Raw genomic sequence first — 23,474 nt, 5'->3', positions numbered from 1 at the left:
GCGCTTGTGATCTACTCTAATATCGGAGATCAGATTTCTGCCCTCTTTATTAGATTATTTCACTCGGACAGGAGGCTGTCTCTGCCGCCGTTCTCGCCGAGCGTGCCGCGTAAACTTGCAGGTTTTTAATCTCTAAATGCAATTAAATCCTGCCAAGACCCAAAGACCCCCCACCTTCCACCCCCCACCCCCACCCCCCCGAGTGTGACCTCTTATCATCTGTGTGTATCACATGGCCTTTGCTTTTCTTTCTTTTTTTTTGTTTTTGTTTTTAAAATTTTTAAAAATGCTAGCTCTGTAGTCGAAATGGTTTGTACCATTCTTTAAAGAACTGGATTTCATGACTTTGACTTGGAAATAATAATAAAACACTACAACATTTCCAATGAACAGGCAACAAATCATAACCATTGGAACCCTTCTTGTCTTGACAGTGTCTGGTGTCTCGTTTAGGCACCTGAAATAAATTCTCACACTAATTCACCCGCATGTATCGATGAGTTTGAATATGTTTACTTATACGCGTGATTGAGCGAAGGTGCGCGCCAGATACGTTTCATATCAGGGTGGAAAAAGAAAAAACTAAATTAGCTGTGGTTTAATGTTTTAAATAAATAATAATAAAAAATGCAAAAAACCAACTGGCATCTTGGTATGGCTGGGATTTAAACTCATGATCTTTGGATCCAAAATCCAATGCCTTAACCTTAATATGTAATCCTCATTCGCTCTTATAAGAACCTCCACTCGTCTGGGAAGATGTTTCACTAGATTTCGGAGTATGCTCAGTTACTGATGTAGGTGTGGTGAGGAGACCTGGGGTACAGTCAGCATTCCAATTTATCTCAAAGGTGTTTCAAGATCTTCCAGTCCATCCCATCTAAAGTATATCTTCATGAAGCTGGCTTTGTCATGCTGGAACAACATTTGGCTGGAAAAGTCTAGGCGTTCCAGTACTTTCGTCCGGATAGTGTATATTGTTGCTTTGGACACTAAAGTACAACATTCGTTAGACTGGAAATGTTTTATTGTTTAGCTTTTATGTCAAATTCTTTAAAATAAATATTAATTTATATTTAATAATTATAGTCATTATAAATATTAACTTTTACTAAACACATACACTACAATCCCTGTTATTTAAAGAGTTTTATCTGTTAAATGCTCTTGTGTTGATGTGAAAACTCTGGAACCCGTCAAACACGCAGATACAAACTACATGGATTTCTCTTGTTACACTGGTGTGTGTTTGTGGCTATATTTAGCCCTTGTTTTTCTCTTGCTTACCCCATCTCTAGTGTAACTGAGTCTAGAAAGGGTTATAAATATTTCAGAGTGCACGGTTACCCCAAGCAACAAGGTAACCAGGGTTAGTTCAGAGACATGGCTTGCGAGAAGCAAGTGGTACAGAGCAAATGTCCAGGGTCTGAGCACGTTGTATTGGACAAGGCCCACACACACGACAAGATCCATGAAGAGGTCCAGGAGGATAGTAAAGATTTGGTGCCAGATGTTGTGCTCCAGGTGGAGACGGAGATGTTTTTTGTAAACCGTGAGCAACTGGCCCAACTGAGTCCTTACTTCCGAGCCCTGTTCTTTGGCGGAGGTCGAGAGAGCGGCAAGAGGCACGTTGAAATCAAGGGTGTAAGTTTGGACCATTTCCGCATTCTTATGGAGTACGCTCGGAACCTCAGATTGCGTCTTGACAGGAAAAACGTCCTGGGAGTTCTCGAGACAGCAAACTTCCTTCAATTAGAAAAAGCCAGACTGTTATGCTGCAAGTTCCTGGAAAGAGAGCTACACCTGTGCAACTGTTTAGGCATGATGGCTTACTCATGGCAGTTGGGTTGTCTGGAGCTTTATGCTGCTGCACGAGAAGTGGTTCTCACCCACCTGCCGGATATAGTTTCCGAGGAAGATTTTATGCACCTCTCCAAAGAGACAATTGCCGACCTTCTTGCTAGTGATGACCTTTTCGTTCCACAAGAGGACCTGGCTTTCGAGGTTACATTGCGTTGGTCGACCTATGACCCTAGTCGTGAGGATGATTTCTTGGAGTTGGTAGGGTTGGTTAGACCAGAGAGTTTGAGTCTGCCGTACATCACAGATCTCCTGACCAGGATGAAAAGTTCTGACCCTCGTGCCAAGCTCATCTCCAAGCTGAATGCTCATATTCCCACCAGTTGGACCATGGGCAGGTCAATGCCCAGGACTCGGTCAAGAGAGATGCTTTTCCTGCTTGGTGGACCGCATGAGCATGACCAACAGTCTCTTTATCAGTTCAATCCACGCAGTGGAAGGTGGCAGACCTTACCATCTTTACAGAGGAAGTGCCTTACACAGTACTCAGTAGCAGCAGTAGGTAACAAATCTTTATTTTTGAACTACTAATTGTAAATCTGGCAACACTGTCAATGTTGTTGGCTTAATATGAACAGTTGTTTAGTCCACATCGCAATATCGTGCTGGATCAACTAGATTTTATTAAAATTGGAACTTGCTGGTAAACACTTTTCCAGGAGCAGGATTGGACTCCTAAAACATCTTAGCTCCAAACTGACCAATACTATCAACCTCTCTAAGGTAACAAGCTGGTGGTGACCGGTGGCTACTTCCGAGAGGTTCTGTGGTACAGCGTGGACTGGGTTCGTATTTACGAGTGCACCAACGAGCGTTGGGTAGATGGTCCGACGCTGCAGAAATCCAGGCACAGCCACTGTTCAGCAGCACTTGATTGCCAGGTATTTGTGCTGGGGGGGAGCATGGATGAGGGTCTTGTCCCTGACGTTGAGAGACTAGTGCTGGGAGCAGAATGCTGGAAAAGTGTAAGTCCCATGATTCGGGCAGTAGAAAGAGCAGCTGCGGTCACCATGGGCTCCTGCATCTACGTGGCTTGTGGTCTGGATGAAAATGGAGAAGTATACAGTGGAATTCAGAGGTACAAGACGGAGTCTGACCAGTGGGATGTAGTCTCCTATTCTCCATTTCCACGGTAAGGAAATAAACTTGCAGTATTTTATTGAAAGGCAATGTACAGCTAACAGAATATACATTAATATGAACAAAAGGTCTGACCTTAGAACCTGTATTTGCTTTTTAAACATCCCATTTTACACTTATTCTGTTATAATAACTTCCACTCTTTCAGGGAAAATGTTCCACAAGATTTTGGAGTGTGCTTGTGGAGATTTGTGTTAGTAAACTTAGGTACATTTACAGCATTTAGCAGACGCCCTATCCAGGGTGACCTACAATTATCTCACTTATATAACTGAGAAGTTAAGGGTTAAGGGCCTCGCTCAAGGGCCCAGCAGAAGGACTGGTATTTAATCCAATGACCTTATTGTCAGAGAGCCAACATTTCAAACAGTGAGCTACCACTTCCCCAGGTACTGATGTGGGTGAGGTGAGAAGGCCTGGGGTGCACTCAGCATTAAATTTATCCCAAAGTTGTTCAATAGGGTTGAGGATCAGAGCTCTATAGCAGGAGATCTTCCACTCCAACCCACGAAAAGCATATCTTCATGGAGCACTCTTTGTGCATAGGGGCAGTTTCATACTGGAACAGATTTGGTTCTGCAAGTTCAAGGGAAGAGAACATTTTATGTAACTCCAATTTTAAGCCTCCAACTTTGTGGTAACGGTTTGTGGAAAATATCCCATATGGCTGGAAAAGTTAGGTGTCCCAATACATTTGTAATACACCAATCAAGCATAACATTTATGAGTGGTGAAGTGAATAACACTGATTATCTCATCATGGCACCTGTTAGTGCATGGGAAATATTAGGTAGGTATATTAGCAAGTGAATATTTTGTCCTCAAAGTTGATGTCAGAAGCAGGATAAATGGGCAAGCGTAAGGATTTGAGCGAGTTTGACAAATTGTGAAGTCTAGACGTCTGGGTCAGAGCGTCTCCAAAACTGCAACTCTTGTGGGATGCTCCTGGTCCGCAGTGGTGAGTATCTATCAAAAGTGCTCCAAGAAGGGAAAAGTGGTAAACTGGTGACAGGGTCGTGGGTGGCCGGGGCTCATTGTGTGGCGCGAAGGCTGGTCCGCATGGTCCGATCCAACAGACGAGCTCCTGTAGCTCAAACTGCTGAAAAGGTTCATGCTGTTGATGCTCGATGGGTCACGATTGTTTTGGCAGCAAAAGGGGGCCAACACAATATTAGGCAGGTGGTCATAATGTTATGCTGATCAGGGTATATAGTATATAAAAATGTTAGCAAGCTGCTGGGGCAAATTAGCTGAAAATGCCATCCTCTGTTCACTTCATTTTGTCAGAGATTACAACATAATAGATTATTCATAACTCAAATGGACACATGGAAATATTACTTCTGCTTCTTCATCTCATCACTTTAGTTATGACCTTCTTGCCACTGAGCTCAATGGTGCCATCTATCTCCTGGGAGGTAAAGCTCTGCGGCTGGATGTTGAAACAGACGAGTGGACTATTCTGGAAGAGGAATTTCTCGACAGAAAGTTCTTCACTGGCTGTTCGACTGTGAATGGACAAATCTACTTGATTAGTGAAAGAAAGATTAACAAAGTCTCGACAAACATGGTGCTCTTGGACCTGTACACCGACACTTGTATCGAAATGGATGATGCAATACCGTGTCCCGTCCCCATCCGAGGCTGCGTAATGGTTCGCATGATGGACAGATGACAAACGACAATACCATGTTGTATCCTTCCTCAGTGCCATGTTACAGTTTTTATTATACATCATTGATTTCGGATGCAGTGTTAAGAAAACGTTGGTTTTGGTGTAAAACAAATAATATATCGAGTCGGATCCTGTGAACAGCAATTTATTTGGTAACGTTAGTGGAATATACCTGGCGATTGGACAACATCCTGGTGTGGCATTGCACCATTACAGCTATACATTTCCCTCACAGACTTACCAGGAAAAACAAAAACCTCGTCTGGTATCACTGAAACATAAATGGCAACAATACACTAAAGAACAAGAATATTTTTACAGACAATAAATGACAGTTTTAAGAACAAAGGAATATGGAAGTCAATTCCTTCAGAGAACAATGATCAGGATCAGCTCTATTGTGTATTCCCATGATTTGAGGTAATTTAAGGAAAAAGCTGACCCCAGACCAGTGCTGCACTCTTTAAGACATTTAAAAACTACAAGGTTTTGCAGACGGTGGCTCATGAGCAGAAGGTTCACTAACAGCTGCAGTGCAAATAACATCAGCCAAGTTGGATAAGTAAATAAGCAGCTGCAATTTGAGGGGTAGATTGTCTACTGGATTGCCTTATAGAATCCACTTTCTCATTAATAGCAAAATGCAAAATAAAATAAAAAAACTCAGGGGTCTATTACGTGACCTCTGGCATACCAATACTTTTTGGAATAAAAAAGATCTAGGTAGAGTGATTTTAGCGCTATTCATTCACATTTTTGTTCATAAATTGCTAAAAAATGAAAACTGGAATGGTCTTTTTTTTTTTGCTAGCCCTTATTTTTTTAAACGTGTTTAATCTGTGAGGGCATCGATTAAACTATTCGTCAGCTACCGAACTTCATATAAAAGCTGGTGGGATCTGGACTACAAATCTAAACTATTTTCCCCAGTTGTTTTCAAAGGCAACATCTTATAATATATAAAGAAGCGAAATCAGCAGTCCAATCCTAATGACCTGGCAATGCTGCAATGTTCTTACGTCCAGAATTTTCAAGTTTATGACCCGGCATTTAAAAGCAAAAGCTACTCTAATAATGTGGACGAAAAAAAAAAAGAAACCGTTTGGTTTCATAAGGCAATCTGAGCTGCATGAACTGCAGAAAAAGCTGATCGTGCACAAATGTCACAAATCAAACGTTCGTGAAAGACATTTTGCGGTCAAAGCGGGAAATGTAGGGCAAAACTGCTAACGATTTGAGCAACATTAAAAATATAACACTGATGTCATGTTGGGAGTCTGATTGTAGTGCAAAGAATAAAATACAGGAATCCATTTGTTAGAACAAAATCTATCCAACTTCATGCTTTGTCACCGAATACTCCATTGGGAATATGCAATTAAACAATACTACATGGTTTTTTGAGCTATGCCTAAATTGTTGCATTTTTGTTTGTTCTTTTTTTTTATAATAATGCTATTATTCCTTGCTAGGAATGTAATGCATTCCATACAATTTGCTAAATGGCACGCCTTTTTTTTCTACAGAGTTTTAATGTCTGACAACTGAAAACGTGTCATATGTGCCATGGATGGATGAGACCATAAATGAGTGCTAGTTTACTTTAGTCCTGAATAAAATCTGTGTCGTCCTAAAACCTGTACTTTGTAGTTAATCGGTTGTAAAGTTAAATTCACGTTATAAATTCACACTGAAACAATTGAACAGCTACCATCCACTTCCATGAGGGATTTGAACCGGTGAGTGTTTTTTTTTTTTTTTTTTTTTGCTCTCAGGACAGTGTCAGAACTGATTGTGATGAATACACATCCAATACACATGCAATGGATAGAGATTTGGGTTCAAAAGACTTTCCCTTTAAAACCTAGTAATGACTGATGCTGCGTATACTTAATAACGAATAAACGGATTTTATGAAAACATTAAACCAGTGTAAAAACAGTGCTTTGCTGTATGTAAGGATGACTTTAAAATCAAAAATTACTATCTGGCTTTAGGCAGCCCGCTGTTCATGTTTCTTCTCTGATGGGTCAGGTTGTTGAGGACACAGTTGTCAGCCAGTGAGGTGAGTTTGGATTTAAAGCTTCCCTTGCTCTGCTCCCAGCAGCACTCTTCCTCCAAGCCACTGTCCCACTCCTCCTCCTCCTCCTCCTCCTCCTCCTCCACATCGCTCTCATCATCGCTCCGCTCGTCACGCTCCACCTGGGGGTTAAACGTAATGGTAGGTAACTCAGTGGTAAGGATATTGCCTTCTACAACAACGTTTGCTATTATACAATACTTTGCCCAAGAAGATGAATTTGTAGAGCATCCTCAATATGAGATAAGCCCAGAAAATGTGCAGGCCCTGCAGCACCAGCAGGAGGCCATTGAAGAAGTAATAACCGGGGAATGGCTTGAAGAAATCCAGTGACTCCACAAAAGTTGAGTAAAGAACCCTGGTTGTGCAAAGGGAAAAAGATTAGCCAAGTAAAATGAACAGTCACCTAACAGCAATAAAGCTGCTTTGGTTTACAATTTCCATTCATTCTTTATACAAGTAATTTATAAAAACCCAAATGTATGTATATGTCATACATATAAAGCCCTATTTTTTTTTTTCTCAAATAAAAGACCGCAAGTGTTACAGGAGACAGAAGACTTCATGTTTTTTTTTTTTTTCCACAGACTGAAAATGAGTCATAGATTTTCTGCGATATCGGCTTATTTACCTGCAGGGAAAGACAAGGAGGCGAGTTCCCAGGAAAACCGCTGCAAAAAGAACAAAAAGACTGTCGCAAGTCTTCTTCCAGCCGGCGTAGTTGAACATCTTAGCGGACTGAAAATAGGAAAACGCTTTTAAATTTCACACATTTCGCAAAACGAATAAAGAAATAAACTTGCATTGTGATTGAAAGTTGTAAAGTTGGTGTAGTCAGAATGAGGACAAAAAGCATAATGTACTACATTTGCAGCTAATTATAGTATATGTATGATATAAGATAAAATGTATAATTGCTGCCATTGGTGACATTTTCCGTAAGGTGCTGACGATTTAACATTCCTATTCGATTCGATTCAACCAGCTGTGGTATAAAACGAAAGTGGTTATAGGAAATGAGTCCACTGTAGACCACATGCTCATAATCATAATATTGTGTACTGCATACAGAAGTTCAAAATCCCAGCATTCCCTTCATTACAAAGTTATTAGATTCCCTGTGGCTTTCAGTGTAAACAGAATGACATTTTTCGCCATCTGCACCCTGGAATTCGAGTTATTAGATGTTATTTTGGTCATGGGAACACACGGTTGTAAAGCAGCGTTTGGATGAAATACTCATTAGAAGTGTACAGAGTGTAATGTGGATTACCTCCAACAGGAAGTCGGACGAGTCGTGCAGCAGCATCACGACTGTTCCCACCCGTATGAAGTTGGAGCAGTAGGAGAAACTGATTAGTGAGATGGTGGCAATGTGATGGATGATCTGCTCCTTGAAATCCTGCAGGCAACAGACATGAGAAATGCAGCTTTCAAGATGTAGCTAAAGGGTCCCAAGTAAGTGTTTGTGGTAATAAACGTTTTATTGCAATCAGAATGACGAGTCCTTTTGTCATCGTTCACATTCAAGATCGTCAAAATGTTTCCTGGTTGTTCGTCTTTTTTTTTTTTTTTTTTAAGAGAACTTCTTGATTATTGGTTGATCTGACGCCAGTTCAAGACGCATTTACAAAAATAGTTTAATCGATATTTAAGCTTGACAGATTCTGACAACTGGTTTAACCATTTTGCTTTCAAACGGTTTACGTAATGAACTGATGCCGGAATGTTTTGGGGGTTAAGACCATTGAGGTGAAACAAGTACTGTATAATATATTTTGATCAACATAAACATAAACAACTGATAATGTAGGAAACAGCAAACAATTGTACACAATTAATTCAATTAGTTCAAGCCCCTTTGGCACCAAGTTGCCACTCTTGGGCCCTTGAGCAAGGCCCTTAAACAATAAACATTTACTCTTTGTACAAAGTATAAAAGAAGACACATGGGTACTAACATAGCAGCACTAAGCCTGTTGAGCCATAAAGCGCATTATATCCACAAAATTATAATTGCTGTATAATCTTGAACAATCAGATGTATCCCCCCCACTACAACTGACTGATGTACATGAGTAAAGATGTGGCCTCCATATCTGTTAGCTCTGATAAAGGTTGGTCACCGTTACCACCTTCTCTGTCCCGAACATACACAGTCCTTTAATGACCGTGACAAGTGCAGAAGCCACGCCTTTTTCACTTTTTCACATATTACACCCTAGTAATTGAGTGTACGATGTCAGCACTAAAATCTGATCAACTGGTACATTGATTAAAGAAAGATGTTAAGGTTCTGACTTTGCGTTTGACATCCTTGTAGACAGACAGCAGCAACGACCAGTAGAAGCTCAGCTCCAGAATGTAATACCAGTAGTGTGAATTGGACACGGGCTACAGAGACATAGTGAGAAGAAAAAAAAAAAAGCAAAATGGATGAGGCATGAACAACACAAATGTGTAAATTCACCTGTTTCTTAGACTTGTGTGTACACAAGGGTGTACACACAAGGGTTAGGGTTAGCCCAGACCTTTAATATATATATAATTGCTAATAATTGACTGTAGGACTGTGCAAATTGCATCCCTAAATGACTAGACTCTCTTAAATCTTGATGCAATATTCAGGATCTCACACACACACTTATGTTGTCTCTCTATGTATAAATATAGACGAAAGGTCAAAAGTGTAACCGGAGCTACAGTTTTTCACAAAACATGAGCTTGCATACCAAACTATAGATATCTCCTGAGATTAGATCATTTTAATTTGTGGTTTTGGACAATGCAAATCTGGTACACTATGTGGACAAAAGTTCATGATCCTAAGATTCGTATATATTCTTTTTAAACATCCCTTTCCACACTTAATCCCTATTTGCTCTTATAAAAACCTCCACCTGTCCGTGGAGATGTTCCACTTGTGGAGATTCATTCAGCTACAAGGGTGTTGGTAAGTCAGGGACTGATGTGGGTGAGAGGTGAGGAGACCTGGGGTGCAGTCAACATTCACATTCATCCCAAAAGTGTTTAATAGTGTTGAGGTCTGAGTACAATGCTGGAACAGGTTTAGGGCCACTACTTCAAGTGAATGTAAAATTTTTATTCTACCACATCCAAAGTCATCCTATACAATTGTGTGCCTCCAAATGTGTGGTAACAGTTTAAGGCAGAACCACATTTGGCTGGTCAGGTGTCCCAATAATTCCATCCAATTCAATTCATGTTTTATTTGTATAGCACTTTTAACAATGTGCATTGTCTCAAAGCAGCTTTACATTGTTAAAGTACACATAGTGTTCATGTCCATATACATTTTCCATATAGTGTACATATAAATATATCTTTTGATAATTTGTGTTGATGAGCTACTGTTTACTAACTTTAGGACTTCAAGAAATGAGACAATCGAAAAAGACCACTTACTTGTTTGGGGTATCCACGCCAGCAATCGCGGTGGTCCCAAAACCAGGCTGTCTGTGTGGGAGAGACGAAAATAATCCAATATGATGATGAAAACAGAATACAGAATATTATTACAAGTGTAGTATAAAAACATATATTGTAGCATTGTAGTGGCAGCATCATAGACTGTGATGAAAAAAGGTGTTGGATCTGACTTCTTACATCTTTCAAGACGTCGAGTCCTGCCATGAACGCGATGAGGTAGAAAGCAAACCGCCACCTGCGAACGGAGACGGAGACACGTGCGAAATACAGTATATCTTCTTTCGCCAGTCACATGACGCAACTCGACTTAACCACCATGTTAAATGTGTGAAGATGCGGAGTGTGTTTACGAAGCTTCGCAGAACTTCTTGGTGTTGCTCGGTTTGTCATGGTTGCGCCGACGCCTGAGCCAGTTCTGGATCTGATGTGAAGTGAGGCCACAGTGTTTCTCCAGGCCAACGAGCTCGCTCTGAGTAAAGGAAAACCGCACTGTTACTTTGTTACAGGAAACCTGTAGTTTGTTTGTGATTGCTACAGATACATGAGTCCAGTGATATGCCACTCTGACTGGTTCTTAGGGTCTTGTAGTTCTGTATGTGTATGTGTGTATATATATATATATATATATATATATATATATATATATATATATATATATATATATATATATATATATATATATAGTGAGGAAAATAAGTATTTGAACACCCTGCTATTTTGCAAGTTCTCCCACTTAGAAATCATGGAGGGGTCTGAAATTGTTATCGTAGGTGCATGTCCACTGTGAGAGACATAATCTAAAAAAAAAATTCAGAAATCACAATGTATGATTTTTTAACTGTTTATTTGTATGATACAGCTGCAAATAAGTATTTGAACACCTGAGAAAGTCAATGTTAATATTTGGTACAGTAGCCTTTGTTTGCAATTACAGAGGTCAAACGTTTCCTGTAGTTTTTCACCAGGTTTGCACACACTGCAGGATGGATTTTGGCCCACTCCTCCACACAGATCTTCTCTAGATCAGTCAGGTTTCTGGCCTGTCGCTGAGAAACACGGAGTTTAAGCTCCCTCCAAAGATTCTCTATTGGGTTTAGGTCTGGAGACTGGCTAGGCCACGCCAGAACCTTGATATGCTTCTTACAGAGCCACTCCTTGGTTATCCTTTCTGTGTGCTTCGGGTCATTGTGCTTCTGAGTTGGAAGACCCAGCCTCGACCCATCTTCAATGCTCCAACTGAGGGAAGGAGGTTGTTCCCCAAAATCTCGCAATACGTGGCCCCGGTCATCCTCTCCTTAATACAGTCAAGTCGCCCTGTCCCATGTGCAGAAAAACACCCCCAAAGCATGATGCTATCACCCCCATGCTTCACAGTAGGGATGGTGTTCTTGGGATGGTACTCATCATTCTTCTTCCTCCAAACATGTTTAGTGGAATTATGACCCAAAAGTTCTATTTTGGTCCCATCTGACCACATGACTTTCTCCCATGACTCCTCTGGATCATCCAAATGGTCATTGGCAAACTTAAGACGTGCCTGGACATGTGCTGGTTTAAGCAGGGGAACCTTCCGTGCCATGCATGATTTCAAACAATGACGTCTTAGTGTATTACCAACAGTAACCTTGGAAACGGTGGTCCCAGCTCTTTTTCAGGTCATTGACCAGCTCCTCCCGTGTAGTTCTGGGCTGATTTCTTACCTTCCTTAGGATCATTGAGACCCCACGAGGTGAGATCTTGCATGAAGCCCCAGTCTGAGGGAGATTGACAGTCATGTTTAGCTTCTTCCATTTTCTAATGATTGCTCCAACAGTGGACCTTTTTTCACCAAGCTGCTTGGCAATTTCCCCGTAGCCCTTTCCAGCCTTGTGAAGGTGTACAATTTTGTCTCTAGTGTCTTTGGACAGCTCTTTGGTCTTGGCCATGTTAGTAGTTGGATTCTTACTGATTGTATGGGGTGGACAGGTGTCTTTATGCAGCTAACGACCTCAAACAGGTGCATCTAAATTAGGATAATAAATGTAGTGGAGGTGGACATTTTAAAGGCAGACTAACAGGTCTTTGAGGGTCAGAATTCTAGCTGATAGACAGGTGTTCAAATACTTATTTGCAGCTGTATCATACAAATAAATAGTTTAAAAATCATATATTGTGATTTCTGGATTTTTTTAGATTATGTCTCTCACAGTGGACGTGCACCTACGATGACAATTTCAGACCTCTTTATGATTTCTAAGTGGGAGAACTTGCAAAATAGCAGGGTGTTCAAATACTTATTTCCTCACTGTATATATACACACACAGAACTACAAGACCCTCAGACCAGTCAGAGTGGCATATCACTGGTAATAATGCTATCATTCATTTTATAATTGAATTTTAACAGCACTAATATTTTACCGATGTGCGATAAATGCAGCGCACATTTCTGTTTGACCTTTCTTATGAAAAATATAAATAAATAAATATGAAAAAGGCGAAATTAAAACCAAGGCAACACACATTAATTCCCGCCGTTTTTCAGTTACGTGGATATTTTTATTAATTAATTCCAACAAAAAATTATTTTTAAACATTAAACAACTAAACGTTTTACTGATGCGCCGAGTGTCAAATCGAGCACCAAAATCCGCCATGATGCACACATCCGGCAATTAAAACCGTCCTTGTAGAAACAGCAAATGTACCCTTTGGTGTCCTAATAATTTACGTAATTTAAAACATTTACCAGATAATTTTTTTTTTAACGAACTGCCCTGTCATTTTCTGTGTAATGTAAATAATAGATAGATAGATAGATAGATAGATAGATAGATAGATAGATAGATAGATAGATAGATAGATAGATAGATAGATAGATAGATTATATTGCATTGCATTATTCTCCACTGACCTGCGTAAAGTGTTTCTTCTTCTGCATGTAAAAAGCCTCCAGCTTGGCATTGGGTGGCACTCGGACCTGCACCCTGTCAGTCACTCCTAGCTTCCTGCTTAGGGGCAGAGCCAGGATCCTGAGAAAAAAAAGAAAATTTACATTTAAATATGTAATCTTTTTGGGTACAGCTTAAATAAACATCTCACGGTTTTAATACAGTGAGATACAGTAAAACCTGACACTTTCTCCTCTACATCAGTGCAGACGTCTTTGCTTAAAGCTGATATGACCCGAATGACAAGGTGTGTAGGTGTAATTTAATATGTTTCTTCAAAAGAGAGTAAGAAGTCACGACTATCAGGTGATACAGGGAAATCTTTAGTTTCAGAAGTGATGTAGGAACTGGGCTATTGATTTTTGTTTAGCCAATTAGTTTGGAGACAATTTTTTACAAGGTTTTACTTGTCACAATGTCAATAAAATTCTTTCTTCGCATATCCCAGCTTGTTAAAAAATTGTAGTCAGAGCACATGATATGCCATAATACAGCACCCCTGGAGCAGAAAGGGTTAAGGGTCTTGCCTAGAGCTGCAACAACTAATCCATATTCATCCAATCATCCAATGCATGGAAGCATTTGATATTAAACGCAACAAGGAAAACTGTACCTGGAAGTTATGCAAAGCGGAGCTTGTGTGGGATGGAAGTACCACAGTGATGCACAAGCACATGAAAAGAAAACACTGGTGTCACAGATGAAGGTGAAACATCAGTACGGTGAGCAGAAACTGTAGAATCCCCATCAAGTTTAATAAAGTGTTTTCATGTAAACTGTTTGTTTGTAACTTCGGGACAGTCGCACTGATCAGCTCGCTCACGACATCGTGATGGATTCAATTATAAAAATATAAAAAATATTTACAGAAAGAAACTACTCAGAGTGAGTGAATTTGTTCAAAGGAGAAATCCCCCATGCGCCGGTCAATAGGCAGCCAAACTTTAAATTATAAACATCTAAATTGTTAACTAATAGTTAACTCAATATGTGGCCTTTGCATTTTTTTTAAGTACAGATTTATACATAAATACCCTGAATTACGGATTTGTATAGCTTTAATAAGCAATAATCTAATTAAAAAATATAGTTTTTTATCTGATTAATCAGGAAAATAAATAGAAATAATCGCCCAATTTATCAATTATCAAAATATTTGTTAGTCTTGCCCTAGTCTTGCCGAACAATGGCAGCTTGGCAATGTTGGGGCTTGAACCACTAATTTTTTAATCATCAACCTGCCCCCTTACCCAGCAAACAACCACTTCCAGAAATTGCTAACTCCAAAAAACTGCTAAAAACCGGCTACAACTGCCTGTTATCAACTAAAAGAGCTAAACTAAAAAACATATTGTCTGGATGCCTGATTGAACTAAAAGTAACTCTAGGCCTTGAGTCAATATTTACATTTATGCCATTTTTTAGATGCCCTTATCCAGAGTGGGATAATTATCTAATTCATACAATCGAGCAGTTTAGGGTTAGGGGCCTTGCTCAAGGGCCCAGAAGTGGCAGGTTAGTGGTGGCATTTGAACTTACACACTTCTGATAAAGAGTCCAACATCTTAACCACTGATCTACCTCTTTCCCTTCTATCGCCTCCTTTTAATTGTGGTGATAAATGCGTTATCTAAACAAATGCTTACTTGCAACCACTCGGGTTCGTATGCTGTCTAAAATCACCCAAAAAAAGTTGTGTGTTCATTTTTAAAAATCTTCCAAGGAGACCAGGATGGTGCTCAGGTTTTAGTATTATCATGACTTAATATATGACCACAAGATCGGAGTGGAAAGCCGAGATGAACTCTTTTGTTCGTTGAAAGCATTTTATTATTCATTCAAACTAAAAGTTGCAGCAATTGACATCCAAATATATCTCGCTATTTAATGGCTGGTTTTCTGATATTTAATCTCCAAATAACTGTAAAAACATCTTGCACCTTAAGTGAATGCACGTCTATTCACACATCTGCCGCCGATTGATCCACAACTCACCTTTCAAAAGCGAAGCGGAAAGCAATGAACCCCAGTGCGAGCGGAAAGGCGATGAGCAGGTCGCAAGGAAGAGGATGCCGACTGCCCCCCGCGATGCCTTCGTCAATGTCGTTCCACGTAATAGATGGTGGAAGCCAGAACTCCTGCGACCACAACCAGTGATTCAGCAGAGTCTCCATCCTACACATAAAAGGCAGGGGTTAGGGATGCAGAAAAACAAGGAAACAACAACCCGAGATATACTTGTGTATTAGTGTACACAATTATTTTGAGGCTATTGTGATGCCAAAGTGTGTGGCATTTTAGCTCTATTGCTCCTGTTTGATTCCTGCTATCAGTTTATTATTTATTATCATTATTATCATCATTTATTTTATTATTTATTATTTATTATCAGTCTGTACATTCTCCCAGTATTTGAATGTTTTTTTCGGTTTCCAAACTGCCCCAAAATAAATTAATGTGTGTGTGTGTGTGTGTGTGTGTGTGTGTGTGTGTGTGTGTGTGTGTGTGTGTGTGTGTGTGTGTGTGTTAGAGAAGGGGGTTTCCCTGCAATGGATTAGCATTCGATCCAGGGTGGATTGTCCTATCTTTTGTTTAGTGTACTTGGGACAGTCTCCTAAACTTTCACAACAGACGACTGAATGTCGCTGAAGATACATGAGGTTTTGTTGTTGTTTAGTGTAGCACCAGGGTTTCCCGGAGGAACGTTGTCTCGTTTTTACTGTGTACTGTGTACCACTGTGTATAGTAGAAATTACAATAAAAAGCCTCTTGACTCTTGGTTACTGCAGAGGGTTGAAATCAAGAACCATGAAGTTGGATTTGGACTGTATTTAACTATAATGAACAGACATTCAATTAAACCCAGATGATGATCGGGTTCTAGTTTGATGATCTTGTTTGTACTTTACAATTAGTTGAGGGTTAGGAGCCTTGCTCAAGGGCCCAGCAGTGGGATTTAAACTCATGACTTTACAATCCAAAGTCAAACATATTAAAGCACTGCGTTACCGCTTTAGAGTCAGGGGGCTCTTAGTGCTTTTTTCTTCTAATGTTTAAGGGAGTTTTTTTTCTTGGAAGCGCCTGCTCCCACAAATTGTTATGGTTATTATCCGTGATGCTTCGATGATGCTGCCTTTAGAACATGCTTTATGCTGAATACACCGAAAAAATGACTGATTATGAGAAATGTTTACAGATGCAGCATCATCGATAATAACCATAACCATTTGTGGGTGAAGTCGCGTGAAATTGTGATCACAAGAATACAAGAAAGAAAGAAAAAAAGATTATAATGCATATTATTAGTTTTAGGACTAATATTTTGATAAGTTATTGGTGATAAACTTAGAGATAAAGTCATAAATTTCAAATGTATATATTTGTTATCTATTCCTGTGCAGCTGCTTTGGGAAAATTGTTCATTGTTAAAAGTGCTATAGACAATTTCAAGGATGTAAACAATAACAAACGCGTCGCAATGATACTGTGTATGTCTGAGCCTAAAGCATTTCCGGTGGCGCCATTTTTAAAGCACAGAGCCGTCACAAAAAACCCACTAACTTCGTAAGTTTAGCTAAAACAGAACGGTTAAGATATTTAACGTGTAATTACCGGGGCCCTTAAATCAGACATTGAGGCGACAACTTTTAACTCAGAACATTACACGTGTACCTGAAGTGTTTCATGAACTGGTTTAACACCGGTGCGTCTACACGAGAGAAGCGGTAAAGTCTTATCGTAGTCTGGATGCTCACAGGTATTTCTTTAGTCAAGTGTTACATTTATGGTAATTTAATGTGGAGGATGATTAGCTTGTGTTCGTTGGAGACCATCTAACACTGACAGAAATCTCCTGCTTGGTTCGTTGCTATGGTAACCGGGGAGGCTCACATTCGTGCGAGCTCAAGTGTCTTTACTCAGAACTACAACTATACATACGTCACTAAATGAGTCACCGCTAGAGGGCAGGCTTTCCACATAATGCTGATACCCAATAGTACATACGTTATAATTATAATACATATTTTCTTTATATCTTGTTTTCTCGTGATCACAAACATATTTTCTCGTGATCTTGACATAAGAAACATTGTTTCCTCGTGATCAGTATTTTTTCTCTGGTTATTCGGCACAAGAGCATGTTCTAGAGGCAGCGTTATTGATAAGTTGTTTTATTCGTGATCACAACTTAATTTTCTCCATGCGCCTGTTGCCACAATTGGTTATGGTTATTATCCATGATGCCGCGATGATGTTCCTTAAAAACGTATTAAGTACTGATCATGAGGATTGTTCCAGATGCAGCATCAGAAATAACAACATAACCATCAAGTCGTGATCACGAGAAGGAGGTATACAATGATGAGAGGTTATTATCCATGATGCTGCAATGTTTGTTTTGTAAAGATCACGAGAAAATTACATCGTGATCATACAGTGTGAGAGAGGGTTTAAATGCTCCATCTGAGCCCTGTTCACTAATGAACAAGTACATGCTGGCTAACGTGTCTCGTTAACTAATGCATATTAAATTCTAATTATTCACGTGTTATTGGTTTTATATTTAACAGTAAATATCATCTAGTTGTTGGTCAGTATCCAACCTTCAACTGCTACAATTCAGGCGTCATGACGTGTTTTGTTTTTTCGGAAATATAAACACTTTAATCTTCAGACAGCAAGTTAGTTTCTGGTCTGAGAGAACAGGAACAACATGGTCCTAGTTTCAACTTAGAGTTTTAATCGCAAGAATAACGTTTTGAACTTGTGCATTAGCTAACCGGAAACGTCTAAGGACCAAAAACATCACTTCCTCACGTGAATGAATGACAGTTGAAATGGTTAAGTTACAGTTTGCTACAATGGTTTAGGGTTACTATTACAAAAAAAACAGTTTTGCACTTAAGTCTCTATCAGTAAACAGTCCATAGCCTCAATAATGATGAAACTATGATGAATGGACATTCAGCATCACCCAGATGACAATAGGATTCCCTTTTGCTTTTATATTTGATACATTTGGCAGACATTTTTATCCAGAGTGATTTACAATGATCTTGTTTGTACAACCAGTTGAGGGTTAGGGGCCTTGCTCAGGGGCTATGCAGTGCAGTGATGGTCCTGGGATGTGAAATCATGACTTTACAATTCAAAGTCAAACATCTACTGCTTTTGAGTATGGGGGCTTTGAAGGTCTTGGGGAGGTTTTTTATTTTTTATTTTTTTTTATTATTTTTTTTTTTATGACCACCGTCATATCTGGATCACTCTTTAGTGATAAACAAAATTTCATGAATTTTAAATCTAATTCTTTATAGCTGCTTTGAAACAGTGTTCATTGTTAAACATGCGATATATATATATATACTACTTTCTGAACGAACGAACGAACGAATGAATATATGAATGAGTAAATGTATAAATTAACATATAAATGGATGCATGCATGAATTATTGTATGAATTAATGAATATACAGTGTATGTATATATATATATATATATATATATATATATATATATATATATATATATATATATATATATATACACACACAGATAAATGTATGAATGAATGAAAGGACTGATGAATATGAGTGAATTTATGAATAGATGAATGAATGAAAGAATAGATTAATCAATGAAGGAATATATAAAGAAATCACTGAATATGAAAATGAATGAGTAATGGATGAATTTTTTTCTTCTTTCAGCTGCTCCTGTTAGGGGTCACCACAGCGGATAATCCGTCTCCATACCCCCCAGTCCTCTACATCTGCCTCTTTCAAACCAACTACCTGCATGTCTTCCCTCACCACATCCTTCCTCTTCTCCTCATTCCTGGAGTGCCCCCTTACTTTTTCCCCAAAACCTCCTACGGTCCCTATAATAAACTTATTTCTAATCCTGTCCATCCTCGTCACTCTTAATGAAAATCGCAGCACCTAATAATGTATGAATGAACGTATGAATATATGAATTAATGCATAAATTAACGTATGGATAATCATATGTAAGAATGAATACATGAATGCATGCATGCATGAACGAGTGCATGAATAATTTTATTAATGAGTGAAAACACGAATGTATGACTGCATATATGGATTAATGCATAAATGAATACATTGATGCATAAATTAATATATGTATGAATGAATGAATATATTATTGAATATATGAATAAATTAACGCATGCGACAGTGTGAATGAACACATGAATGGATGGATGAATGCATGAACGAATAGCTGGCCCATGTAATGAGTAACACGAATAACATTCCAACACACACAATCCAAACCAAACACACAGACATGTAGGAACAGCTCAGTATTTCCCGGTCGAGCAGGTCGGAGCCATGACGTCACCAGCCCTATTTTTAAACCACCTTCACAGCTCATATAAACCCATAATAACAGCATGGACCATTTCATATCATAATATATAGGTACTAAATAAAGGCCTAACCCCTATCCAATAGTCATATAAACCCCCTGAGTCGCGTTAAAGTCCCGCTGATTAGGTTCTGGTTCCACTGAATGGACCTGGATCACCCTGAGGAATATTATTCTTAGATATTACCACAAAATTCACACAGCTAGAAATTAGAGATTCATACTAGCGCTGAGCTAATTATGGGAAAAACCGTGAATGCTAATTCAGTCAGTCAGTCAGTACCAAATGACGGTCGATATAACGGAACATTTCGATTATTTTTTCCATTCCGTTTACCTGTTCGATATGGTAAAGATGGTGGAGAAAAAAACAGCGGAGTCCGTATTATTTTCCATCGTCTTCCTCAAAAAAAAAGTCTCGTTTTTATTTATTAATATGTTTATTATTATTATTATTATTATTATTATTATTATTATTATTATTATTATTATTATTATTATCCGTTACGTCCCGATAATCTCATGATGTCACGGAGTCTCTTTAAAAAAAATAACCGTCAATTTCTCGCGCGACCGGAAGGCGCGCTCACCACAAACACTATCACCACCACCGCGAGCGCGCGCACACGCACATGCGCGCGTCGCCGCGTGACATCCGAAAAATCCGAAAATAAAAATAAATAAATAAATAAATAAATAAATAAATAAATAAAACCGAATCAAATGAAAAAAGAATTACACCTGGCGTGCGCGCGGGTGTGTGTGTGTGTGTGTGTGTGTGTGGAATTTCTCACTATTCTCATTTCATTAGTGCAAGGTGCAATTCCCGGAGTTGGGGTGTCGGTGATACCCTGTGCCATCTAGTGGCGAGCAATGGTATCAACTCATGCAAAGCTTTTTTACCTAACAAGTGAGCAATTTGAGGGACAGGGAATCATTGTGTCCAAGTGGTGAGAAAAAAGCTGAAAAGTGTCACCCTAGCTTAAAACATTCCACTCCACTAAAACAAACCACCACTACATCATCACTCGCTTACTCATTTTTTAGTCAGTGCTGAACCTTGGTCAGGGTTTTCCCTATGAGTACCCCAGGAACACTGGGTGTGGGGCAGGAAAATTCACATTCACAATGCTAGCATGGTTTTGGAAGGTGAGAGAAAGCCAGATTAACCCAAAGAATAACAGATAACCTATGTGCACATGAGGAGAATGGGACAGTTAAAGTAGAGAAACTAAATCTAGATGAAATATTACTCCAGTAAAAGTAAAAGTGCCTTCAAGTGTACTTAAGTATCCAAAGTACTGATTGATTTGTATGGCTGATGATTTGTTATGGCTATAATGTTCCTATTATAATTTTTCTCACAAGACTCTCTTTGCTATCTCGGTTTATGTGAAAAGACTTTAATGTTACTCTTAACACACAAATCTATTAATTGAATGGTATCAATGAGTGAAACACTGATTGACATTTTCAACTCTGCTTCCTCTACCTCCAACCATACAATATAGCAGGTCTCACCACAGTCCTTTAAACTTTCCCTTTTACTCTTGCAGATCCTCTTCTATCACAAATCACTCCTGCTATCACTCTTCTCCACCCACTCCACCCTGCCTGCACTCACTCCTTCACTTCTCTAACACACTCTCCATTACTTTGCACTGTTGAACCCAGGTACCTGAACTCCTCCACCTTCTCCACCTCTTTTCCCTGCAACCGCACCACTCCACTGCTCTCCCACTTACTCCTACTGACTTTCATTTCCCTTCTCCCCAGCACATACCTCCAGCTCTCCAGGCTCTTCTCAACCTGCTCCCTACTCTCACCACAAATCACAATATCATCCGTGAAGAAACCTGTCTGCAAATGACAATACAATATTAATAGACAACATATTATCACAGATAAGAATCATTATATCATTTCATTTGCTATGGCTAATCACTATTGGTACAAAATAGTCCCTGAAACATCAGGTGCTGTCCATGGTGTTGACCTTGTCCTTTATCTTAACATATACACACCCAGAAACAGTGAAGGGTCAATAGTGTAGCTTTATTTCTCAATCCTCATGAAGTTGACTTACCTTTGGCTACAATGCAAAAGTGTTTTCTTGACATAATTACATTATGAAACAATTATGCGGAATAGGTGTATTGGTTTCTTTGGACATAAACCTGTTTCACCTATTTAACAGTTGGCAAAAATGAAAATTTGATGCTGTGTGATTCTACACTGAGCCTGAATGTGGTCAATCAGCCAGTTTGTCTCGATTGTGCTCTTTTTTTTCTGGTTTTCCATGTGGGCTTTGAGTCAAAATAGAAGCTGACAAGCTTGGCATCATTCAAAGTAGCATACTTAAATCCTCACACTCATTGTTAAGCTAACAACATTTCTGACATCTCATACACAAAGGAACCAAACTGTAGATTTCCTTGTTGTTGGCAGTGGTGTACGAAGTTCAAGTAAAGGTAAAATGTGACTCCAGTAAAAGTAAAAGTGTCCCTTTAATCTTTCACTTGAGTAAAAGTATAAACGTATTTCCCTTCAAATGTACTGAAGTAAAAAAAACTACTATGATTTATTATGGCTATAATGTCCAATTGTAATTATCAATTACAGTACTGCATTTTGTTGCCTTGTACTTGTACATGTGTAATGACAACAAAGTTGAATCTAATCTAATCTAATCTAATCTAAAAAAAAATTTTTTTTTGGCACAAGACTATTTACCTAATCAGCTTAATTTATGTGAAGACTTTAATGTTACTCTTGACACACTGGTCTATTATTAATTTATTTATAATATATTAATCATATATTAATATGGAGTGGGTGGAGAAGAGTGATAGCAGGAGTGATTTGTGATAGAAGAGTGTCTGCAAGAGTGAAAGGGAAAGTTTATAGGACTGTGGTGAGACCTGAGATTAAGCATTGAGTAAAAGACAGGAGGTGAAGCTGGAGGCAGCAGAGCTGAAGATCTTGAGGTTTTCGTTGGGAGTAACCACGATGGACAGGATTAGAAATTAGTTTATTAGATTGACAGCGCATGTAGGACGTTTTGGGGACAAAGTAAAAGAGGTGTGATTTAAATGGTTTGTAGAGTAGTTGGTGTGAAAGAGTCAGATGTAGAAGACAGAGTAGTATGGAGACGGATGATCCACTATGGCGACCCCTAATGGAAGCAGCCGAAAGAAGAAGAATTCAATGTTTTCTTTACTTAAACTAGGGGACCCAAACCTGTTTCAGCATGGCAATACCCCTTTGCACAAAGCCAGCTGCATTAAGATATAGTTTTCATGGTTTAGACTGGAAGATCTTGAGTGTGGCCCGCTATCGAGCTGAACTGCGCCACTGGAAAATGTTCAAAGCTTTTTTCACATTTTGTTATGTTACAGCTTTATTCCAAAATGGATTAAATTCATGATTGACCTAAAAGTTCCTAAAAAATTAATTATGAAACTGTAAAAGACGTTTTTTTTTTTTTTTTGCAAATTTATTAATAAATAAAAAACTGAAAAAATCAAATGTACATAAGTATTCCCAGCCTTTGCCATGACACTCAAAATTAAACTCAGGCACATCCTGTTTCCACTGATCATCTTTGAGATGTTTCTACAACTTGATTGGAGTCCACCTCCAATTCAGTTGATTGGAATTGATTTTAAAAGTTCACACCTAAAGTCCAAGGAATTGTCTGTAGGCCTAAAAAAAACAGGATTGTATTGAGAGACAGATCTGGGGAAGAATACAGAATTTCTGCAGCATTATAGGTCCCAATGAGCACAATGTCCTCCATCATCCGTAAATGGAAGAAGTTTTGAACCACCAGTACTCCTCTTTGAGTGAAGCCGCCCGCCCAAACTGAGCGATCGGGGGAGAAGAGTCTTAATCACGGAGGTGACCAAGAGCCCGATGGTCACTCTGAAAGAGGAGAGGAGGAGA

At 39.0% G+C, this 23,474-nt stretch overlaps 2 protein-coding genes across 3 annotated transcripts; one reads left to right on the top strand and one right to left on the bottom strand.

Annotated features, from left to right (window-relative positions):
• Window positions 1-924: 924 nt before the first annotated feature.
• On the top strand, window positions 925-5,773 carry LOC310735925 (kelch-like protein 24a). The gene is made up of 3 exons (XM_083559221.1): window positions 925-2,362; window positions 2,584-2,992; window positions 4,369-5,773. Exons 1-3 carry the CDS (start codon window positions 1,384-1,386, stop codon window positions 4,673-4,675), a joined length of 1,695 nt encoding a protein of 564 aa, XP_083415347.1. The 5' UTR covers window positions 925-1,383; the 3' UTR covers window positions 4,676-5,773.
• Window positions 4,805-20,387, bottom strand: cers4a (ceramide synthase 4a). 2 transcript variants are annotated; one of them, XM_083559299.1, is made up of 11 exons: window positions 20,324-20,387; window positions 15,131-15,310; window positions 13,099-13,216; window positions 10,556-10,674; window positions 10,383-10,440; window positions 10,182-10,232; window positions 9,057-9,149; window positions 8,029-8,157; window positions 7,387-7,493; window positions 6,957-7,113; window positions 4,805-6,877 (listed from the first exon to the last, which is right to left on the bottom strand). In XM_083559299.1, exons 2-11 carry the CDS (start codon window positions 15,307-15,309, stop codon window positions 6,659-6,661), a joined length of 1,230 nt encoding a protein of 409 aa, XP_083415425.1. In that variant the 5' UTR covers window position 15,310; window positions 20,324-20,387; the 3' UTR covers window positions 4,805-6,658. The 2 variants fall into 2 exon arrangements, with proteins under 2 accessions (XP_083415425.1, XP_083415424.1); XM_083559298.1 differs by having other exon boundaries at window positions 19,867-20,362.
• Window positions 20,388-23,474: the final 3,087 nt, after the last annotated feature.

The sequence above is a fragment of the Silurus aristotelis genome, assembly GCF_946808225.1.
Source record: "Silurus aristotelis genome assembly, chromosome: 13".
Taxonomy (NCBI): Eukaryota; Metazoa; Chordata; class Actinopteri; order Siluriformes; family Siluridae; genus Silurus; species Silurus aristotelis.
Note: the sequence above shows the minus strand (reverse complement) of the source record. Positions and strands in the feature narration are given on the sequence as shown.